We start from the raw sequence: 23,447 nt of genomic DNA, 5'->3' as shown, positions 1-23,447 counted from the left end.
CTCTCCCTCCAGGGAAGAGGGACTCTCACTCTGGCCTCAGTGGTTACTCCAGAGCCCAAGAAATGCCTGCGCGCTAAAACCAAAGAAGGTGTGAACCAGCAAGTAAGTGGGGAGTGGCCAGTTCTGGGACATCTAGTGGGGGCCCTTCTCTTCCCCATGAGCAGCAGGGACCAGTGTGACCTTGGCATGGGGCTCTTTCTCTTAACTGGCTTCCTCAACGTTCAAGACGCTCGATAAACATATCCCAGAGTCAAAGCAAGTTAAGTCGAAGGTTGTTTATTTGCCTAGAAACAGCTCTGGCAGTTTTCCAATGTCTTCTTTTTGTTGTTTTTCTGGTTTTTGTTGCGATAGGGTCTCGCTGTGTTGCCCAGGCCGGTCTCAAACTCCAGGCCTCAAATGATCCTCTTGCCTCAATCTCCCAAAGTGTTGGGATTACAGGCATGAGTGCCCAGCCCTTAAATGTCTCTGCGTTGGTTTATGTTTATTTGTTTCCTTCCACTCCTGGTGCAAACCTTACATGTTTTTGACAGGGGAAACATATTTTTGGACCTATGCCTCTCCTCGATCTACACTGAGAGTGAAGAGCCCAGTGGGATGTGCACTAGGTCAGGGCTTCCCCCAGCGTCAGCCCCTGTGGCCAGCAGCGTCACCTGGGAACCTGCCAGAAATGCACATTTTTGGCAGGGCATGGTGGCTCACACCTGTAATCCCAGCACTTGGAAGGCCAAGGCAGGAGAATCACTTGAGGCCAAGAGTTCAAGATCAGCCTGGGCAACATAATGAGACACCATTTCTACAAAAACTAAATTAAAAAAAAAAAAAAATGGGCATTTTCGGCCAGGCAAAGTGGCTCATGCCTGTAATTCCAGCACTTTGGCAGGCCAAGGCGGGTGAATCCTTGAGGTCAGAAGTTCGAAATCAGCTTGGCCAACATGGTGAACCCCTACTAAAAATAAAAAATAAAAATAAATAGCCAGGTGTGGTGGCAGGCGTCTGTAGTCCCAGCTATTTGAGAGACTGAGGCATGAGAATTGCTTGAACCCTGGAGGCAGAGGTTACAGTGAGCCGAGATGGCACCACTGCACTCTAGCTTTGGGTGAAAGAGCAAGACTCCGTCTCAAAAAAAAAAAAAGAAAGAAAGAAAGGAGCATTTTTTGACCTGTCTGACCTACTAAATCAGAAACTTAGCACCCTATGCTTTAACAAGTCATGGTTAAGGGCTTTAAAAAGGTGATTTGAATGCATGCCTAAGGTGGAGAACTAAGGGGAAGGCCTTTGGGTAAGGTGAGTCTGAAGTGGGGGACCCAAGGCCTAAGGAGGAGGGGAGTGTGAGGCTGAAGGAGCCCCTTACTCTACAGGTTCTCAAGCTCCTCCTGTCAATCCCCCTACCTGGCCCTGGCCCTCCCTCGCTCAACCTTAGTTTCTGTCTGGAATTCTCAGGGCTCCTGGTTCCCAAATTCTGATTTCCCCACTGACCTGACTCCAGATCTCCCTACCCCACTGGGTCTTGTCCCCAGCATCACCCCAACCCCTCACCAGCAGTCCCGAGGCCATGCCAACCCCCATGCTTCTTTTTTTTTTTTTTTCCTTTTTTGAGACAAAGTATCACTCTTGTCGCCCAGGCTAGAGTGCAGTGGCACAATGTCTGCTCACTGCAACCTCCACCTCCTGGGTTCAAGCAATTCTCTTGCCTCGGCCTCCCAAGTAGCTAGGATTACAGGCTACACCACCGCGCCCAGCTAATTTTTGTATTTTTAGTAGAAACGGGTTTCACCATGTTGCCCAGACTGGTCTTGAACTCCTTACCTCAGGTGATCCACCCGACTCCGTCTCCCAAAGTGCTGGGATTACAGGTATGAGCCACCAAGCCAGTCCTACCCCCACGTCAGTATTCTGGGAGACTCCCCAGTTCCCAGCCCCCTGGGCCCTGGCAACCCGCACCCCACCCTTCTCCCTTCAGACCCGACCAAGGAGACCTAAGCTCCAACCCAGGTCCCTGCGCCCCTCCCGGACCCGTCCGGCGGCTCAGGCTTCGGCGCCTTCGGACCCCACGAGCAGCAGCGGCTGGGAGTTCTTGCCCTTGTCGTGCCAGCACACGTCGAAGAAGGGGTACACGGGCCCAGGCAGGCGCTCGTGGAAGGCAAAAAGCGGCACGAGCGCGTCGGCGTCGCTGGCATCGTAGAAGGAGAGGACGCCGTCGCCGAAGCTCAGGTAGAGGCCGATGCGCGTGGGCCGCCGCTCGGGGCTGCGCAGAGCGCGCGGCTCCTTGGCCTCCACGTGAGCCTCCAGGATCTTGCCCTCACGCAGCCCCAGCAGCCACAGGCCCTGCGAGGGCACCGCGTGCAGGCGCCCGCGGCGGGGCCCCTCGGCCGCGATCACGCCCAGCGCCCAGCGCGGCTTGTCGCCCACCTCCACCTCCCAGTAGTGTTCGCCCTCGGAGAGCTGCTGGTGCGCCACCACCGCCACCGCCTTGTCGAACTGGCGCGGGTCCTCCCCCGCCGGCGGCGCCTTCTGCTCCGAGCACTCCACGCGGCGGCCGGAGGAAGACACCACCAGGCTGGGGTGCGCAGAGCTCGGGTCAAAGGTCAGCTCCTCCAGCGCTGCCAGAGAGACCACGATCAGAAAACCCTAGGTTTCTGCCTCGCTGGGGCCTTCTCCCAACCAATTACAGGCCAGCTTTGTCTCCCCTAATCCTCTTGGCATCTCTGTTCACCGGCTTGGGCCACAAGACCACACCTGGCTCAACTTCAGTTTGCTCAGCTGTGAGATGAGGCCATGATTGCTTTTGCTTCCCTCTAGGGTGGCAGGCAGGCCTGCATTTTCTTTCTTTTTTTTTTTTTTTTTTTTTTTTTTTTTGAGGCAGGGTCTCACTCTGTGGCCCAGGCTGGAGCACAGTGGTGCAACCTTGGCTCACTGCAACCTCCAACTCCCAGGCTCAAGCAATCCTCCCATCTGCCAAGTAGCTGGTACTACAAGCATGTGCCACTACACCTGGCTAATTTTTTTAAGTTTTTGTAGAGACAAGGGGTCTCACTATGTTGCCCAGGCTGGTCTCGAACTCCTGGGCTCAAGTGATCCTCCCACCTCGGCCTCCCAAAGTTTTGGAATTACAAGCGTAAGCCGCCGAACCCGGCCAACAGAACTAAATTGGTACAAGGCATCACCATCTGAGGCCCAGAACAAGGCCCAAGGCCCAAGGTCAAGGAGCCCGATCTTTACATCAGCCTAGACCCAGTCTCTGAGCCTTAGTTTTCTCTCGAATAAAATGAGGCTGTCTGCATTCCCACCTCCACTGAGGCAAGGAAGGGCTGCCCCAGCAATGTGTATGCCCCAGAGCTCTGTAACCTGCATCATCCAGCTCTTGCAGGGAGGAACTGAGCCCTTGGGCCTCCCCAGCCACAGGACACCAGAGTCACTCTCTAACCCAGGCCAGTCCCCAGGGTTCCAGGAGCTCTGCAGAGCCTCAGTCCCCAACTGGCAGGATTTATCATCTCCACTGTCCAGAGAGCGGCAGAGACTGACCAAGGATCACAAGGCAAGTCAGTGGCTCAGACCTAGGCCCCAGCGTTCCATGCCGCCAACAACAGCAGCATCTTCGTGTCAGTCACCCACTGCAAACCCCATGCTCTCAAAGGCCCTCCTCCCAACACAGGTTAGAGGACTGCAGGGGGGAACCCCAGAGGCAAAGGGGCATTGGGTACTTCCTTCAGTGGCCTCCCCAGTTGGGACTGGGAGGCCTCTCCAGGGTGGGTAGGGCCTCCCATCAACTGCCCAGTCACACACAAACCTGAGCCAGTCCCTCCCGGTACCTGGCATCAGAGCCCGGAACATCTTCCTCCACACCTGGAATTTGAAGTCATCTGAGATGATTGGCAGCTGGATGTCCAGACGGGCGGGTGGGGGAGACTCTGCCAGGATCTTCTGCAGCCTGGGGGTGGGGAGGGTAAGGGGAGGCATCTGTGAGCGGGGAGGACAAGGGCTGGGGGGATTCCAGGATCTCTCCACATCGCACCCCTGCTTAAAACTCTTCCTTTGGTGTTTTGATTTGGGAAGATGAGAAAATTCTGGAGGTAAGCACTGGTGATGGTTGTACAATGTGAATGTACTTAGCACCACTGAATTTTAAATGCACACTTAAAAATGCTTAAAATGAGCCAGGTAGAGTGTAGTCCCAGCTGCCCAGGGAGGCTGACTCAGGAGGCTCACTGGAGCTCAGAAATTTGAGTCCAGTCTGGGCAACATAGCAAGATCCTGTCTTTAAAAAAAAAAAAAAAAAGAAGCTTAATATTGTCAATTTTATGTTACATATATTTTACCACTGTTTATTGGTCTTTTTTTTATTTTGTTTTGTTTTTTTGAGATTGAGTCTGACTCTATCACCCAGGCTGGGGTGTAGTGGCATGATCTTGGCTCACTGCAGCCTCTGCCTCCCGAGTTCAAGCAATTCTCCTGCCTCAGCCACCCAAGTAGCTGGGATTATAGGTGTCTGCCACCATGTCTGGCTAATTTTTGTGTTTTTAGTAGAGAGGAGGTTTTGCCACGTTGGCCAGGCTGGTCTCGAACTCCTGACCTCAGATGATCCACCCGCCTCAGCCTCCCAAAGTGCTTGGATGACAGGCGTGAGCCACCATACCCAGCCCAACTACATTTTTTTTCATCCTTCTTTTGGGATAAGGTCCAAGCTTCTCAGCTTTGCCAGTATACACACACCTACTACCCCAGTTCCTCTTCCCTCCCACTCGCCAGCCCTCTAGCTGGCTGTCCCCTCTCCCAGCAATGCCCTTCTCCCAGAAACACCCTTCTCCCAACAATGCCCTTCTCCCACACCTTTCTTCCAGCAACGCCCTTCTCCCCGCAATGCCCTTCTCCCAGCAACGCCCTTCTCCCCACAATGCCCTTCTCCCTGCAATGCCCTTCTTCTTCCAGCAATACCATTCTCCCCACAATGTCCTTCTCCCAGCAATGCCCTTCTTCTCCCAGTAATGCCCTTCTCCCAGCAAAGCCCTTCTCCCAGCAATGCCCTTCTCCTCGCAATGCCCTTCTCCCCATAATGCCCTCCTCCCAGCAATGCCCTTCTCCCAGCAATGCCCTTCTCCTCACAATGCCCTTCTTCTTCCAGCAATGTCCTTCTCCCAGCAATGCCCTTCTTCTCCCAGCAATGCCCTTCTCCCCGCAATGCCCTTCTCCTCGCAATGCCCTTCTTCTCCCAGCACTTTGCCTAGCCAACTCCTGTTCATCCCTCCAGGGCCCATCTCAAACATTCACTCCATGCCTGGCCACCCCTTTCCCTCCACAGCCCCACTGAGCACACAGTGATGCCTTTGTCCCCACCCACATGTGTCTCATGGCACCAGTCTAGGAGGTCCCTGAGCAAAAGGATCCGTCCAGATCATTTCTGTCTATAACCATGTGTTCAGGCAGGGGTGGGGCAGCAGACTGAATTGCAGGTGTGCAGGCACAGTAGTGAGTGGAGAGTGAGCCGGCTGGTGTCCCTAGAAGACTGGGACAAGTCGGGCAAAGGGGCAGGGCCAGGTTGCTCTCACCTGCTGGTCACCAGGCAGTATTTCTGGAGAGAGAGAAAAAGAGAATGGTGGTGAAGCCGATGTTGGGGACACTGGAGACTTTTGAGGATGGGGTAGACAACTAGGAATGCTAAGTGCAAGGTCAGGAAGAATCAGAAAAGCTCAAAGAGGCCAGATGAGGTGGCTCATGCCTGCAATCTCAACATTTTGGGAGGCCAAGGCAGATGGATTGCTTGAGGCCAGGAGTTCGAGACCAGCCTGGCCAACATGGTGAAACCCATCTCCACCAAAATTACAAAAAAATTAGCTGGGCCTGGTGGCAGGCACCTGTAATCCCAGCTACTTGGGAGGCTGAGCCAGGAAAATCACTTGAACCTGGGAGGAGGAGGTTGCAGTGAGCCAAGATCACACCACTGCACTCCAGCCTGGGCAACAGAGCAAAGTCCTGTCTCACAAAAAAAAACAAAAAAGCCAAAAGAGACCTAGAACTCAAGGCCACCCCTAACCCTTCACTTTTATGTGGATTACAAAAAGGTATCTTCGCCTCCAAGCAACTCTGATTCCACCTGATAGAAAACTGTCCTAATAGGCTGGGTGCAGTGGCTCACACCTGTAATCCCAGCACTTTTGGAGGCCAAGGCAGGCAGATTGCTTGAGTCCAGGCATTTGAGACCAGTCTGGGCAACATAGTGAGACCCTATCTCTACTAAAAATACAAAAATTAGCCAGGCATGGTGGTAAGTGCCTAGAGTCCCAGCTATGGGAGGCTGAGATTGGAGGACTGCCTGAGCCTACAAAGTCAAGGCTTCAGTGAGCTATGGTCATGCCACTGCACTCCAGTCTGGATGACAGAGTGAGACCCTGCCTTAAAAAAAAAAAAAAAAAAAAAAGTGTCCTAATAAATATATAAACCGACAAGGTCTGTGATATGAATAGTGCTCACTTAATACAATGTCCTTATGCAGTGCTCAGCCTAAACAACCATACAGCAGCCCTGAGGCCTGCCCCTCCCGGACATGTGACGCTGGCTCATCCCTGCCCCTCTCTGGGCCTATCTGACAATGGGATGAGGTCTCTGGGGCCTGAGCAGTGAGGGGGCTGAGGCAGGGAGGGGACGGGGGGGGTCACCCAGTGCTCACCATTAGGAACTCAGTCTGCGGCTTGTCGGCCACCTCCTCCAGCACCTTCTCCATCTGCCGCAGCTGCTCCAGGTAAGAGTTCAGGCTCCCCAGCTCCCGGCGCAAGGCGACCCCTGCCTCACCCCGCACACGCTCTGCCTCACGGTCCAAGGAGCCCTCCAGTGCAGCCAGGAACACCCGCATCTTGCCCAGCTGCTCCCCTACGGCCCCCCGGAACTGACGCACTGTCTCCTGCGGGAATGGGGCAGTGATTGACGGAATAAAGGCTCTTGGCTGGAGACCCCTAGCCTGGCCCCCAGCCCCCGAGACATGGCCCTATGAAGTCCTCACCTCCACCTCCACCAGCTGATGCTCCAGCACAGCTACACTCTTCTCCTTGCGCATGCATGCCTCCTGCAGCTGCAGTTTCTGCTGTGGCAGCTGCGTCTGGGGGGCCAGGCATGGAGAAGTGATGGGGATGCCACTCACCCCAAACCCACACCTCCCAACCTAAACCTGTCCTCTGTGGCTCAACCTCAATGCCACTTCCTCCTCCAGCCATCTTCCCATCCCCAAACCCACTTACATGCCTACCAGCCCCAGCCGTTGCTACTCCTGAGGTCCGAATGCTTCCCCTGCCCCTTGCCTATTTTGGTGCGGTTTTTTTATTTATTTATTTTGATGTTTTGTTTTGAGACAGGGTCTCGCTCTGGAGTCATCCTGGAGTGCAGTGTCACGATCACAGCTAACTACAGCCCCAACCTCCCAGGCTTAATTGACCCTATCACCTCAGTCTCCCAAGTCCCAAGTAGCTGGAACTATAAGCACACACCACCATGCCCAGCAAATTTTTTGATTTTTTTTTTTTTTTTTTTTTGAGATGGGGTCTCACTCTGTCGCCCAGGCTGCAATGCAGTGGCACAATCTCAGCTCACTGCAACCTCTGCCTCCTGGGTTCAAGTGATTCTCCTACCTCAGCCTCCCAAGTAGCTGGTACTAATTTTGGTGCACCACCAGGCCTGGCTTAATTGTGATATCTTTAATAGAGACAGGATTTCACCATGTTGGCCAGGCTGCTCTCAAACTTCTGACCTCAGGTGATCCACCCACCTCAGCCTCCCAAAGTGCTGGAATTATAGACATGAGCCACCACGCCTGGCCATGATTTTTTAAAATGTTTTTGTAGAGACAATCTCACTATATTGCCCAGGCTAGTCTCCAACTCCTGGCCTCAAGCAATCCTCCCACCTCAGCCTCCCAGCATGCTGGGATTACAGGTGTGAACCACCACACCCCCAGCCCCTTGTCTGTTTTGTTGACCCCTCCCTGGCCTTGCCTTCCCTGATCCCCTCTGCTCAGCAGTCGGCCCCATAGCACAGGTCTTTGTGAGGATGGCAAACGCCAAAGTGGTTTGGTCTCTCCCACCAGACAGGCAGGCACAGAGCTTGGCACACAACAGACCTCAGGGGCTACGTGAAGGATATATGAAAGAAGAAAGGCAAACTCCCCCTACGCCTGGGCTTCCTCTCTTACCTAAAAGCAGAACATCAGCCTCAGTCAGACTGTCAGCCTAACCCCCACGTCAGCCAGCCTGTACATGCATGGGCTTGGAGTGGGGGGCACGGAATTTAATTAAAATGTCCCCTGCTGGCCGGGTGTGGTGGCTCACGCCTGTAATCCCAGCACTTTGGGAGGCCGAGGTGGGTGGATCACAAGGTCATGAGTTCGAGGTCAGCCAGGCCAAGATGGTGAAACTCCATCTCTACTAAAAATACAAAAATTAGCCGGGCACAGTGGCAGGTGCCTGTAATCCCAGCTACTCGGAAGGCTGAGGCAGGAGAATGGTTTGAACTAGGGAGGCAGAGGTTGCAGTGAGCCAAGAATGTGCCACTGCACTCCAGCCTGGGAGACAGAGCAAGACTCCGTTTAAAAAAAAAAAAAAAAAAAAAAAAAAAAATCCCCTGCATAGACGAACCAAACACTCCGTGGTCTAGATCTCACCCAAGACCTCAAATACAAATATGCAAATATAGGAGAGCTCCCAATACTCCTACCAAAGAAAAAAATTTTTTTTTTTTTTTTTTTTGAGACAGGATTGCCTAGGCTGGAGTGCAGTGGCACAATCACAGCTCTGCATCCTCGAACTCCTAGGCTCAAGCAATCCTTTTGCTTCAGCCTCCTGAATAGTTGGCACTACAAGCATGAGCAACCATGCCAGGCTACAAAGCCACTTCTTTGCTGGAAGATGCCTGGCCATGGAATGAGTTCCACTCCTGCCTCCATGACTTCCAACCTGTTTCCTTCTCTGCAGATTGGGAACAGCAATCCCCACCTCAACAATTTGGTGCCCCCACTTTCCCAGGGGAAACTAGGGGACCCTCTAGGTGGTGTTTGCAGAGTCCCCTTCCGGCAGGAGCCACAGGGTTGAATATGAGCTGCCAGATCAGTCTCCTCCCCAGTTCATCCCCGGGGGCGGCGGCTCCACCTGCTGCAGGAAAGGTAGGACCTGATGGCTCCAGGCCCTCCCAGGCTCAGAGGCTCAGGGCTGAGCCATAGGAAGGAAGCGAGAGGCCATCCTGAAGGTGCTGGAGAACCTGACCCCGGAGGAGCTCAAGAAGTTCAAGATGGGCCGGGCGGGGTGGCTCATGCCTGTAATTCCAGCACTTTGGGAGGCGAGGCGAAGGCGGGCGGATCACGAGGTCAGGAGATCGAGACCATCCTAGCTAACACGGTGAAACCCCCTCTCTACTAAAAATACAAAAAAAATTAGCCGGGCGTGGTGGCGGGCGCCTGTAGTCCCAGCTACTCGGGAGGATGAGGCAGGAGAATGGCGTGAACACCGGAGGCGGCGGAGCTTGCAGTGAGCGGAGATCGCGCCACTGCACTCCAGCCTGGGCTACAGAGCAAGAGTCAGTCTCAAAAAAAAAAAAAGAAAAAAGAAAGAAAATAAAAGAAAGAAAAATTCAAGATGAAACTGGGGACTGTGCCACTGCGCGAGGGCTTTGAGCGTATCCCGCGGGGCGCACTCGGGCAGCTAGACATCGTGGACCTCACCGACCAGCTGGTCGCCTCCTACTACGAGGACTACGCAGTCGAGTTCGTCGTGGCCGTGCTGCTCGACATGGGCATGCTGGAGGAGGCGGCACAGCCGCCGCGGGCCGCGCGAGGGCCACTCTGAGCTGGTACGTGATCTAGGGACCCAACTCCGCTTCCTCGCCAAGGACCCAGGCGTCGGGTCCCGCCCAGAGCCTTCCTGTTCCCCTCCTCCTTCAGGGTCCCTCCTGGGGTCTTCCCTCAGACCTCCGGCCAGCCCCTCCCGGCGGCGAAGGGCTGGGCTGCAGCGAACCCCGGTGGGCTGCATCTCGCCCCACTGCCCCCTTCCAGGCTCCTGGGCTGCCTGGGCCCTGTTCCGTTTCATGGGTTCCGTGCTCTCTTCGCAGATAAAGACGGGCAAGGTTGGGCGAGGTTGGAATGCGCTCAAAGCCCTCGCGCAGTCGCACAGTCCCCAGCTTCAACTTGAATTTCTTTCTTTTCTTTCTTAAGCACAGGTGTGCTGGGATGGAAGGGCTTCCGGGAGAAGGCTCCTGCCCTGAGCTAGGAGACCACCAGCTAGGCCTGGGCTGAACTGGGCCAGGCAGGAGCTGGCGGGACTGAGAGGCTGGGTCCTTGGGAAGCCCGGGGGCCTCGAATACCAACGAAAGGACGGTAGTCTACCCCCTCTAGGAGGCAGGCCAAGGGAAGGAGTAGTGCAATGCCTGTGAAGCCAGCCCCGCGCGCGCACCAGTAGCGTAAGACGACGGCAGTGTCTCCACCTCGGGGACCAAGGACGCCTCCGTGCCTCCAGACCCCGCCTCCTCCAGCCCCTGCACCTGTCATTTCTTCTTCCACTGCCCAATAAATATTCATGACAGACTTTCCTGGGGCTGCGCGCACACGTGCCCGCCGGTAGCTACACGCGTGTGCTTTTGCCACACGTATAGCACGCACTAGCCAGTGTGCGTGGGTCTCTATTTGCCTCTGTCTGGGTGTCTGCTGAGTACCTCGGGACGCACACAACCACGTGTGGGCTCCCAAGGCGTTCGGGACTTCCAGCTCCACCCAGAAAAACATCCTGGACCGGGCTCTCGGTGCCACCCTGGGTCCGCGCACGCAAGTGCAGATCCCGGTTGCCTGGCCCTTCCAGTCTCCCTTTTGGTGAGGCCCCGCCTGGGGACCGTGAGGCCAGCCAAAGTTCCGAAGTTTCAGGGGTGCGTGGGCCTCCGCTGAGCACCACAGGACAGCCCTGGCCCGGCCGCCTGGCTCGGCCGGGAACGCCGCGCCTCCATTCCAAAGTGGGCCAGCGCCGCGCAGGGAGCCTGCCCGACCGGCCCACCTGGTGAAGGAATGAGCGCGTGGGCCGTAGGGGCTGGTCAGTCGCTGCTCCGCCTGGTTCCGGCCCGCCCATCAGACCAGCCCTGGGGCTCCGCCCTCCCATCTCCAGGTCCCTCTAGAGGCTAAGGCCGGGAACCTAGGTTTGCTCAGACCCCTTCTCGCCAGTCTCCGTCCCTGCGCGGCTTTCCTCTGTCAGCCCCGCCTTCAGCTCCTCAGACACTCTTTCCTGGCTGCTTCGCCCCGCCCCCTACCCCGGCAACTCCAGGTCCTCTTTAGAGACTCAGAATCCAAATCAGTACAGCGACCTCCCCAGCGGCCAGCCCCCGCGCCGCCGAACAACCCCTCCGACCCCGATGCGCTCGGATCCCGCACCTTGAGGCGTGCGTGGGCCTCGGCGGCGGGCAGCAGGCGATGACCGCGGTGCGAGCCGAGTGAGGCGCACACTCCGCACACCAGCGCGCGGTCCTGCTCACAGTAGATGCTCAGCGGGTCCAGGTGCTCCTCGCAGTGGCCCTGCGGCACCTGGGCCAGCCCCTCCACCAGGCGCGCCAGCTGCAGGTTGGTGCTGAGTGCCTGCGGCCGCGTGGGGGCCTGACAGCAGGGGCAGAGAACGGTGCCATCCGCCGCCGGTTCCCCGGCCACGCGGCCCAGGCAGGCGCGACAGAAACTGTGGCCGCACTCGGCTGTCACGGGCGCGTCGAACAGCTGCAGGCACAGCGGGCAGGACAGCTCCTGGTGCAGGAGGCCGGGCGCAGCCGACATGGCGGGCCTGGGTGGAGGAGGAGTCGGTTAGGGGGACCCACGGCGCCGTGCTCCCGGCCCAGCCCTGGCCCAGGCCAGGCCCGCCGCGCCGCAGGGAGAAGCCGCAGCCTGTAAAGACCTCCCATCCTACACTGGATGGGGCTCTGACGGCCAAAGGGGAAGAGGAACTCGGTCTCAGGCCCAAAAGTAGCCTCCACTGCAATTCTCAGCTCCAGCTCCAAAAATATGCTCTATCGGTCAACCCCAGTTCCTGAACACAAGCCCAGGTCCTAGCCCACTGTCCTTGCCCTCGCCTTAGCCCCAGGCTTCAGCCTCTGACCTCAGCCCTGGCCCCAAATTCTCCAGAGCCCCCACTTCGAGACTCCCCTCCCCCACTTTACCAAGATCTCCAGCCCTCCCCTCCCCCCCTTCCAGCCCACGGGACTCACAGGTCTGGTTGGAGATCTTAGGCTGAAAGACACTGGAAGGAGGACCGGTAAGGGTCGAGCCTAGCTGGACTGGGGTCAGGGCTGTGTCCAAAGATCTGAGACAAGCAGCAGGCTCCAAGCAAGGACAGGGACTCACAGGGGAAGCTGGCAGTGGACACCACGCGTGATGGGCACACAGTGCTCAGTGGAAGACCCTCCCAGACTGAGCCATGGCTCCAGGACTATATTTAGCTGCCCTGCCCAATCCCTCCCATCACTTCCGGAAACCGTTCTAAAAGTGAGAGCTGAGTAGTCCCCGTGCACGCATCACATGCCAGGGCCACCTGTCTTGGCCCATCCACTGTTCCCTCCCCAGCCAGCCTGTAGCCAGAGCTCAGAGCCAGCGGGGAGACAGGACCTTTCTCACCACAGAAAAGACAGAAAATTGAGGGGGGATCTCCCCTTTCTCCCCCAACTCCCACCTCCACACTCTCCAGCTCCTTCCTCCTTGCTGGCAGCCGCTCCCCAGCCTGTTGCCCATTCATTCCCCAAGTTTATGGCTGACCAAGGTCACCCTGGCAGGATTATCCCACCTGCAGGAGGGCAGGACCTCACCCCACTCTGAAATGTTTTCTTCCTCCAGAGCTGAGGGGAGGGTCTTCTCCAAGTTGGTCTCTCTAGTACACCCAGGACAAGCCTTGGGGCAAAGTAGGCCTCTCTAAATGCTTGGAGAATTAATGACAGAGAGAGATTGAATAAATGAATGAACTGAATCCAGAGCCTGCAGCCCAGAACTCAATTCTGCCCTGGTTCCTGTATGTGTATCTTTCAAATCTCAGCTGAAATTTCATTTAAGTGGCACTGGGATAACTGGCTAGACATATGCAAGAGAATGAAAGTGGACCCCTGCCTTTCACCATATAAAAAAATTAACTCAAGATGGGTTGAAGACTTAAATGTAAGACTTCAAACCATAAAAATTGTAGAAGAAACCCCAGGAGAAATACCATTCTGGATATCAGCCTTGGTAAACCATTCGTGACTAAGTCCTCAAAAGCAACAAAAACAAAAATTGTTAAGTGGGGCCTCATTAAACTAAAGAGCTTCTTCACAGCAAAAGCAAAAGCAACTATCAACAAACAGACAACTGAAGAATGGAAGAAAATATTCACAAACTATGCATCCAACAAAGATCTACCATCCAGATTATATAAGGAAACTAAACATTTCAACAAGCAGAAAACAACTCCATTAAAAAGTTGGCAAGGGCCAGGTGCGGTGGCTCACACCTGTAATCCCAGCATTTTGGGGGGTCCAGGCGGGTGGAACACTTGAGGTCAGGAGTTTGAGACCAGTCTGGCCAACATGGTGAAACCTCGTCTCTGAAAAATACAAAACTGGCCGGGCGCGGTGGCTCAAGCCTGTAATCCCAGCACTTTGGGAGGCCGAGATGGGTGGATCACGAGGTCAGGAGATCGAGACCATCCTGGCTAACACAGTGAAACACCTTCTCTACTAAAAAATACAAAAAACTAACCGGGTGTAGTGGCGGGTGCCTGCAGTCCCAGCTACTCGGGAGGCTGAGGCAGGAGAATGACATAAACTCGGGAGGCGGAACTTGCAGTGAGCCGAGATCGCGTCACTGCACTCCAGCCTGGGCAACAGAGCGAGACTCCGTCTCAAAAAAAAAAAAAAAAAAAAAAAAAGAAAAATACAAAACTTAGCCGGGTGTGGTGACAGGTGCCTGTAATCCCAGCTACTTGGGAGGCTGAGGCAGGAGAATCGCTTGAACCCGGGAGGCAGAGGTTGCAGTGAACAGAGATCGCACCCTTGCACTCCAGCCTGGGTGACAAGAGTGAAACTCCGTCTCGCAGAGGTTGCAGTGAGCCAAGATCATGCCATTGCACTCCAGCATGGGCAACAAGAGCAAAACTCCATCTCAAAAAAAAAAATCAATAAATATTAAAAAAAAAAAAAAAAAAGAAAAGAAATTTCATCTAGAATAAAAACCAGTGCTAACTGTGGCCCACAAAGCCCTATCTGCTATGACCGCATTAATCACTCTGACCCATTTATCACCCCTTTCCCCGTTGATCACTCGCATCAGGGACTTTTCAATTAAGGTCCCCTCTGCCTGGAACACTCTCCAACCCAAGTACTGCATGGCTTCCTCTGTTTCCTCCCTCAGACTTTGCTCAATATCACCTTTCCAGCAAGGCCTCTCCCAACTCCCTGATTTTAAATCTCCTATCTCCTCAACATCTCACTGCCTGGCTTTCTTTTTCTCCGTAACATTTATCACCATTCTACTTGTTTGCTGGTTTCTTCTCTGTCTCTTCCTACAGAATAGAAATTGTGTTTACTGCTTGTCTCCAGCTTAGACTAAAGTGTGTGACACACATTAGGCGCTCTACAGACACTAGGTGAATGAACAAACATGCAAACTCAGTCCCTCGCATTTGGTCTCTCCATCTTTCTCTTAGCTTCCCCCAAACCTTTCCCTGGTTTTACTCTTTCTTATCTCAACTGCTATCTCTCTCAGAATGAAGTTTTGTTTCTGTTTCAGTCTCTTAATCTCCCCTTTGGACTCTCCCTTTGCCTTCTCTCTTAGGTCTTAGGTTCTTAATTTTTTCTTTTCCTTTTTCTTTCTTTTTTTTTTTTTTTTTTTTGAGATGGAGTCTCACTCTGTCACCCAGGCTGGAGTGCAGCGGCATGATCTCAACTCACTGCAACCTCAACTTCCCAGATTCAAGCGATTCTCCTGCCTCAGCCTCCCAAGTAGCTGGGATTATAGGCACGCTCCACCACGCCCAGCTAATTTTTGTATTTTTAGTAGAGACGGGGTTTCACCATTTTGCCCAGGCTGGTCTCGAACTTCTGACCTCAGGTGATCCACCCGCCTCAGCCTCCCAAAGTGCTGGGATTCCAGGCATGAGCCACTGCACCCAGCTGCTCGTTCCTTCTTGCATGTTGCATGGTGACAGCACAAACTTCTGCTGGTCTGCTTAGGAAGGTAGCTACTTCAGGCTGCCTGACACCTTGTTTAACCTAGGCCCTCATTCAGGCTGTAACCATTTGGTTCTTTTAGGAGGAGAAAAGTTCTATTATTCTTCCGGATAAGAGCAATTACCTGTGTAAATGACTGCAGATTCTCGGGGTATGTGAAAAGTCTCAGGAAGCTGGCCCTTTTTTTTTTTTTTTTTTTTTTTTTGAGATGGAGTCTCGCTTTGTGGCCCAGGCTGGAGTGCAGTGGCAAGATCTCGGCTCACTGCAAGCTTCACCTCCTGGATTCACACCATTCTCCCACCTCTGCCTCCCAAGTAGCTGGGACTACAGGCGCCCGCCACCACACCCAGCTAATTTTTTGTATTTTTAATAGAGACAGGGTTTCACCATGTTGGCCAGGATGGTCTCAATCTCCTGACTTCGTGATCCGCCTGCCTCGGCTTCCCAAAGTGCTGGGATTACAGGTGTGAGCCACCGTGCCCAGCCAAAGCTGGCGCTCTTTACTGGCACACTGAGAAATCCAGGGGAGTTTTGTGTCCCCACCTTCTTTGTCCTTAAGTCTCTGAGGTCTCACGGTGTCGCCCAGGCTGGAGTGCAATGGCGCAATCATGGCTCACTACAGCCTCGATCTCCCAGGCTCAAGTGATCCTCCCACCTCAGCCTCCCAAGTAACAGGGACCACAGGCGTTCGCTGCCATGCCTGGCTAAAAGCCCCTGATTTCTTCCATTCTTGATGGCTCAGACTCAGCCTTGTATTAGCAACACAAGAGGGTTTGAAAGAGGGTATATCTGGAGCTGGTCTCTGAAACCACAAGCTGCTGGCTCAAAAACTCAACTTCCAGAACTTAAATCTCATCCAGAGTTTCCATCATGGCCAAGTTGGGGCTGAAGGTCCTGCTGTCAGGTGTCCAAGACAGGTGGGTGATAGTCAACTCAATCCCTCCCTGCAGACGGGCAAGGACTGGCCTCTGATCCATGGAAAGAACATTGATTGTCCTAAGCAGACTGAGAACAAGAAGAGGCAAGAAGCCACGTGCAACAAAGGAGGGAGTGGTGAACCAGTGTGGCTGGCCCTACGAGGTCACTCAGACCTAAAGAGCTCACTAGGGACAGATTTCAGCTTGTGCTAAGGGAAAGCTTCCCAACAGTTCAAGCAATGAGTGCCTTGGAAGGTGAGAGCTCCTGGTTATTGGATACATGCAGAGAGAGGCCAGAAAGCCCCAGTCAGGGCTGCTACAGAAGCAAGTCCTGAATGCTGACTTCACGAGCTCATGCTGGGCACTCCCAGGGAAAATCACCTGTCTCTCTGGGCCTCAGCACCTTCAGTTACAATATAAGGATAAATAACACCATTCTGGCCGGGTGTGGTGGCTCACACCTGTAATCCCAGCACTTTGGGAGGCCAAGGTGGGAGGATCACTTGAGTCCAGAAATTCGAGACCAACCTGGGCAACACAGCGAGACCCCCGTCTCTACCAAAAACAAACAAACAAACAAAACAGTATGGTGGCTCATGCCTGTAGTCCCATAATCCCAGCTACTCCAAAGGCTGAGCCAGGAGAATTGCTTGAATCCTGTCTCAAAAAGAAAAGAAAAGGAAAAAAACCAACCCGTAGAGTTGTCATGAGGATTAAACTAAAAAATATGCCACATAGGCTGGGTGCAGTGGCTCACACCTGTAATCCCAGCTCTTTGGGAGGCCAAGGTGGGTGGATCACTTGAGGTCAGGAGTTCAAGACCAGCCTGACCAACATGGTCTACTTCTTTCTTTAGTAGAGACAGAAACCCTGTCTCTACTAAAATTACAAAATTAGCTGGACATGGTGGCTGGTGCCTGTAATCCCAGCTACTTGGGAGGCTGAGGCAGGAGAATTGCTTGAACTCAGGAGGCGGAGGTTGCAGTGAGCTGAGATCGAGCCATTGCACTCCAGCCTGGGCAACAAGAATGAAATGCGGTCTCAAAACAACAACAACAAAAACCAGAAGAAAGAAAGAAAAACAAAAAATGTATATGCTACATAAACAGGGACAGTGTGCTGGCACCCAAGGGTGCAGTGACTGCCACTACCAGGTTCCAATCCTGACTAGAATTTCCTTGTTGTGTGACCTTGGGCAAGTCGCTTAACCTGATTTTCTCACCTATAAAATGAGAATCGTGTAAGGATTAGTATCAAGACTATGGATTTCTGTAAAGATGCAACAAGTAAATTGTTTTGTTTCTTGTTTGTTTGTTTTTTGAGATGGAGTCACTCTGTCACCTCAACTCACTGCAATCTCTGCCTCCCAAGTTCAAGCGATTATTCCACCTCAGCCTCCCAAAGTGCTAGGATTACAGGCACACAACACCACACCCAGCTAATTTTTGTGTTTTAGTAGAGATGGGGTGTCACCGTATTGCCCAGGCTGGTCTCAAAATCCCAAGCTCAGGCAATCCACCTACCTTGGCCTCCCAAAGTGCTAGGATTGCAGGTGTGAGCCACCACACCCAGCTATTTTATTTTGTTTTGAAACAGAGTCTCACTCTTGTCTCACAGGCTGGAGTACAGTGCTTGAACCAACTCCTGGGTTCAAGCAATTCTCCTGCCTCAGCCTCCCAAGTAGTTGGCACCCGCCAACACACCCAGCTAATTTTTGTGTTTTTAGTAGATACAAGGTTTCACCCTATTGGCCAGGCTGGTCTCAAACTCCTGACCTCAGGTGATCCACCCGCCTCAGCCTCCCAAAGTGCTGGGATTGCAGGCGTGAGCCACTGCACAATCTCTTCACAATTCTGAACTCATTGCAGCCTCATAACAATGCTTTCACTATCCTACAGGGAGGCCATGGGGCACAGGGGCTAAGTGACTTGCCCAATGTCCTGGCAGTCTGTGGTCCTTCTTGCCCCAGGAGAAGCAATCTGACTCCAGCAATCAAGGAATTACTTTGTTGTGGGGGTGGGGGTCACACCCAGGAAGCAGGCATCCTAATTCCACCAACTGCTCTGGCTCCTGTCCAGGGGGGCAAGGGTGAGCCTGGGCTGAGAACTGGAGGCTCTTTCCTGCCGGGGGGGAGGGTCACACCGGGCACAGTGGTTCACGCATGTAATCCCGGCACTTTCAGAGGCTGAGGCAGGAAGATTGCTTGAGCCCAGGAGTTCGAGACCAGCCTGGGCAACATGGTGAAATCCCATCTCTAAAAAAACATACAGGCCGGGCACGGTGGCTCAAGCCTGTAATCCCAGCACTTTGGGAGGCCGAGATGGGCGGATCACGAGGTCAGGAGATCGAGACCATCCTGGCTAACACGGTGAAACCCCGTCTCTACTAAAAAATTACAAAAAACTAGCCGGGCGAGGTGGCGGGCGCCTGTAGTCCCAGCTACTCGGGAGGCTGAGGCAGGAGAATGGCGCAAACCCGGGAGGCGGAGCTTGCAGTGAGCTGAGATCCGGCCACTGCACTCCAGCCTGGGCGACAGAGCGAGACTCCATCTCAAAAAAAAAAAAAAAAAAAAAAAAAAAATACAAAAATTAGCCAGGCATGGTGGCACATGCCTATGGTCCCAGCTGCTTGGGAGGCAGAAATGAGAGGATTGCTTGGGCTTGGGACGTTGAGGCTACAGTGAGCCGAGAGGGTGCCATTACACTCCAGGCTGGGCAACAGAGCCTGACCCTGTCTCAAAAACAAAAGCAACAAAAGAATTTGCAGTCAGCTCACAGAGCACATGCACCTGCCAAAAGATGCCACTTGTTCTCACCAAGCTCCGACCTGAAACTGTTGCAGGAGGGACGCTTCCAGTTGTCCGAGAGAAACGACTGCATTTCCCCAGTGCCTTGTCCCTTGCCTCCCTGTGACATCTCACCGAAGTGCTAACACTTGCCCTGAGGTGATGTCAGGTGATGGTCACAGCCAGGAGCTTCCCCGTCTCCATCTGAATGTGTGTGTCAGTAGGACGTAACAGGGGTCAGATCCCAGGGCCAAGCTGGGCCCCAGAGGAAGGACCCTGGGTGGTGATGCTCAGAAACAGGGGGAGCTTCACCCCACGGGGACTCACATGCTCACCTCCCTCTCTACCAAGAAGCTGGGTGTGAGGAGGAGCGAGGCATCACTCACACACGCGCGCGCACACACACACACACTCCTGTAGGTACATTTTCCTGCAGCCCCAAAGGTTCCATTGAAAGGCATCACATTAGTTTTACCTAAAGCAAAGGCCACCCCATCCAGACAAGGGCTCCAGAGATGCAGGCAGGAGGCCACATGGCAAAGGGGCCCCCTGCTCTGCGTTGTAGGGATTGAATCAGGCAATCATTTTTCAATGTATCAAACACCCAAAGCTCTTCCAATTCTACCGAAGTGAAAAGAGCAGTTTTCGATGATTCTAGACTCTAGGATTCTTGTGTCATTCTACAACGGCTTATCAAGGTTGGGTCTGTGCCAAGCTCTGTGCTGGAATGTGACCTTGGACAAGCCCTTCCACCTCTCTGAACCTATCTTCTCATTTACAAAGCGGGGCCACAATTCCCCATCTCAGAGGGATTGCTATAAGGCTTAGAAATAATGCACGTGGGCTGGGCATGGTGGCTCACGCCGGTAATTCCAGTACCTGGGGGGGGCCAAGGCAGGCAAGATTACTTGAGCCAAGGGGTTGGAGACCAGTCTGGGCAACATGCCAAAACCCCGTCTCTACTAAAAATACAAAAGGTAGCTGGGCATGATGGCTCACGCCTGTCATCCCAGTTACTCAGGAGGCTGAAGCACAAGAATCGCTTGAACCCATGAGGCAGAGGTTACAGTAAGGGGACATTGCACTACTGCACTCCAGCCTGGGTGACAGAGCAAGATTCTGTCTAAATATATATATATTACAAAAATTGGCTGGGCATCATGGCATGCACCTGTAGTATCAGCTATTTGGGAGGCTGAGATGGGAGGATCATTTAAGCCCAGGAGGTCAAGGCTGTAGTGAGCTATGATCATGCCATTGCATTCCAGCCTGGGCAACAGACTGAGACCCTGTCTCAAAAAAAAAAAAGAGAAAAAAAGAAAAGGAAGGAAGGAGGAAGGAAGTAAGGGAGAGGGGGAGGGAGTGAGAGAAGGAAGGAAAGAAAGAGAGAAGGAAGGAAGGAAGGAAGGAAGGAAGGAAGGAAGGAAGGAAGGAAGGAAGGAAGGAAGGAAGGAAGGAAGGAAGGAAAGGAGGGAGGGAGGGAGGAAAAGATGGAAAGGAAAGAAAGAAAAAGAAGGAAGGAAGGAAAGAGAAAGAAAGAAAGAGAGAGAGAGAAAGAAAGAAAAGAAAGAAAGGAAGGAAGGAAGGAAGGAAGGAAGGAAGGAAGGAAGGAAGGAAGGAGTGAAAGAGGCTGGGCGCAGTGGCTCATGCCTATAATCCCACCACTTTGGGAGGCAGAGGCAGGAGGATCACAAGGTCAAGAGATCAAGACCATCCTGGCCAGCATGGTGAAACCTCGTCTCTAATAACAATACAAAAATTAGCTAGGCATGGTAGCGCGCGCCTGTAGTCCCAGCTACTCGGGAGGCTGAGGCAGGAGAATTGCTTGAACCTGGGAGGTGGAGGTTACAGTGAGCCGAGATCACGCTACTGCACTCCAGCCTGGCAACAGAGCGAGACTCTGTCTCAAAAAAAAAAAGAGAGAGGGAGAGAGAAAGGGAAAAAAAAAAAAGAAGGAAAGAAGGAAGGGAGGGAAGGAAGGAGGCATGTGAAAGACTGCAGACTAAAGGCTTATTTCTATTATTCATTAGAAGAGGTGACTCCTAGGTTGGGTGTGTTGGCTCACACCTGTAATCCCAGTGCTTTGGGAGGCCTAGGCAGGAGGATCGCTGAGCCCAGGTGTTGGAGATCAGCCTGGGCAACATAGAAAGACTTCATCTCTACAAAAAAATTTAAAAATTAGCTGAGCGTGGTGGCATGCGCCTGTAGTTCCAGCTACACAGGAAGCTGAGGTGGGAAGATCGCTTGAACCCAGGAGTTCGAGGCTACAGTGAGCTATGATTGCACACTGCACTCCAGCCTGGGCAACAGAGTGAGATCTCATCTCTGAAAAAGAAAAGCAGAAAAGAAAAAAGTGATGCCTGATGAATGTCAGAAGACAGGTGGGAACTCACCAAGTAGACCAGAAGGAAAAAGAGGCCAAGCAGAGAGCAGCCCCCACAGGGGGAGAGGTTCACAGATCACAGGGTGGAAGGGGCAGCTGAAGAGGTTAGCGAGGACCTTGAAGGCCAAGCCAAGGTCTTGGGACTTGACTCTGAGGGCACTGGGGAGTCATGGGGGGGTCTCTGAGCCAGGCAGGAGCAGGATTATATGTGTGGGTTAGGAAGATGTATCCTTCTGGCCACAGTGCACAAAAGAAGATGGAGATTCTGGAAGAATAAAGGCCAGTGAGAAGGCATGATAAACATCCATGAGCCAAGGGACACTGGCTATTGGACCACAAGTGCCACCCATGGTGAGGATGTTGGCACACAGCTTACCCCAGCCTACACGGTACAAGGATGGGGAGCAAGGTCGAACATGGTGGCTCACACCTGTAATCCTAGCATGTTGGGAGGCCAAGGCAGGGGGATTGCTGAGCCCAGGAGTTCGAGACCAGCCTGAACAACATAGGGAGACCCATTCTCTATAAAAATTTAAAAAACTAGCCAGGCATGGTGGCACACCTGTAGTCCCAGGTACGCGGGAGGCCGAGATGAGAGAATTGCTTGAGCCCAGGAGTTCGAGGTTGCAGTGAGCCACAATCCCTCCAGTGTACTCCAGCCTGGGCAACAGAGTGAGGCCCTGTCTTCAAAAGAAAAAACAACAACAACAAAAAGGCTTTCAGCAGGGTAGCAGAGCACTGCTCCCCATCCTGGTTTTTTGTTTTTGTTTTTTTGTTGTTGTTTGTTTTGAGATGGAGTTTCGCTCTTGTTGCCTGGGCTGGAGTGCAATGGTGTGATCTTGGCTCACTGCAACCTCCACCTCCTGGGTTCAGGCGATTCTCTTGCCTCAGCCTCCCCAGTAGCTGGGATTACAGGCACCTGCCACCACACCCGGCTAATTTTTGTATTTTTAGTAGAGATGGGGTTTCACCCTGTTGGCCAGGCTGGTCTCGAACTCCTGACCTCCACCCACCTCGCCCTCCCAAAATGCTGGGATTACAGGCATAAGTCACTGTGCCCGGCCCATCCTGGTTTTTTGTTTGTCTTGTTTCTTTTTGAGACAAGGTCTCTGTTGCCGAGTGGCACAGTCATAGCTCACTGCACCCTCAACCTCCTGGGCTCAAGTGACTCTCCAGCCTCAGCCTCCCAAACCACTGAGATTACAGGCATGATGAGTCACTGCACCCAGCCATGCTGGAAGCTTTTGAATACAACATGCTGCAAGTATCACAGCCTCATTCATTCCTTCACTCAGCAAATCTTTACTCAGTACCTACTGTGTTCTAGATACATTTTTTTTTTTTTTTTTAGATGGGATCTAGCTCTGTCACCCAGGCTGGAGTGCAGTGGTGCAATCTCGACTCACTGTAGCCTCTGCCTCCCGGGTTCAAGAGATTCTCATGCCCCAGCCTCCCTATTAGCTAGGATTACAGGCGCCCTCCACCACACCCAGCTATTTCCAGGTACATTCTTGACGCTAGGGATTCAGCAAAGAACAAGACAGTTAAGGTCTCTGATGCTCACAGGGCTCACATTTTAGAGAGGGATTAATGTCCAATAAGTAAATAAATGTATAATATGTCAGGGTCGTATGACTATAAGGAACAGTGATTGTTACAACCCAGATGAGAAGGAAAAATAAAGGATTCCAAATACCCCACCCTGGGAAGTAGAGTCAGGATTCAAACGAAGAACTGTAGGGCTTCAAGTTCATGGTCTTTAGTCTTCTGGAGGCTGCCTCTCTTTGAAGAGCTTGTGCATAAGGCATAACTTGCAGTTACTGGTATCCTCCCTTGAGCCACAAGGTCCATTCATTCATTATTCATTCTGGAGCCATTTATTGAGCACCTACTATTTGTCAAGCCCTGTTCTGAATGCTGAGGACATAACAATGATCTGGACAGGCATGATTTACAGACTGGCAGGGAGAAGTGGTTTTAAACAAGTGCACAGGATTCGTTACACTTGCCATGAGAGCTACAGATACGTAGCACATGTTATGAACTAGCCTGGGAAAAGCTCTAAGCCTGGTCTCCCAGAAGAAGTGACATTTAACTTGAGGCCTAAAGTTTCTCAGGCAAAGAGGGAAGTGATTTCAAGGCTGAGGGAACAGCACGTGCAAAGGCTTGGAGAGGT

At 53.0% G+C, this 23,447-nt stretch overlaps 1 protein-coding gene across 1 annotated transcript; it reads right to left on the bottom strand.

Moving 5' to 3' along the window:
- Nucleotides 1-260: 260 nt before the first annotated feature.
- On the bottom strand, nucleotides 261-12,459 carry LOC105483009 (tripartite motif containing 72). Its single transcript, XM_071084447.1, has 7 exons — nucleotides 12,202-12,459; nucleotides 11,384-11,780; nucleotides 6,992-7,087; nucleotides 6,662-6,892; nucleotides 5,544-5,566; nucleotides 3,810-3,928; nucleotides 261-2,600 (listed from the first exon to the last, which is right to left on the bottom strand). The coding sequence occupies exons 2-7, from the start codon at nucleotides 11,771-11,773 to the stop codon at nucleotides 2,026-2,028; spliced, it is 1,434 nt and encodes a 477-aa protein (XP_070940548.1). The 5' UTR covers nucleotides 11,774-11,780; nucleotides 12,202-12,459; the 3' UTR covers nucleotides 261-2,025.
- Between the last annotated feature and the right edge of the window lie 10,988 nt (nucleotides 12,460-23,447).

The sequence above is a fragment of the Macaca nemestrina genome, chromosome 18 (genome assembly GCF_043159975.1).
Source record: "Macaca nemestrina isolate mMacNem1 chromosome 18, mMacNem.hap1, whole genome shotgun sequence".
In the NCBI taxonomy this organism is placed as follows: Eukaryota; Metazoa; Chordata; class Mammalia; order Primates; family Cercopithecidae; genus Macaca; species Macaca nemestrina.
The sequence above is the reverse complement of the archived record's forward strand: the minus strand, read 5'-3'. Positions and strand labels throughout refer to the sequence as shown.

Bases quoted from the DNA above. Each gene is read 5' to 3' on its own strand.
- LOC105483009 (XM_071084447.1), bottom strand. From the start codon at position 11,773: ATGTCGGCTGCGCCCGGCCTCCTGCACCAGGAGCTGTCCTGCCCGCTG. The intron at 7,088-11,383 runs GTGCGGGATCCG...CTGGCCCCCCAG, and splicing joins AGGCCCACGCACGCCTCAAG to ACGCAGCTGCCACAGCAGAA. The intron at 2,601-3,809 runs GTACCGGGAGGG...TCTCTCTGGCAG, and splicing joins GTTCCGGGCTCTGATGCCAG to CGCTGGAGGAGCTGACCTTT.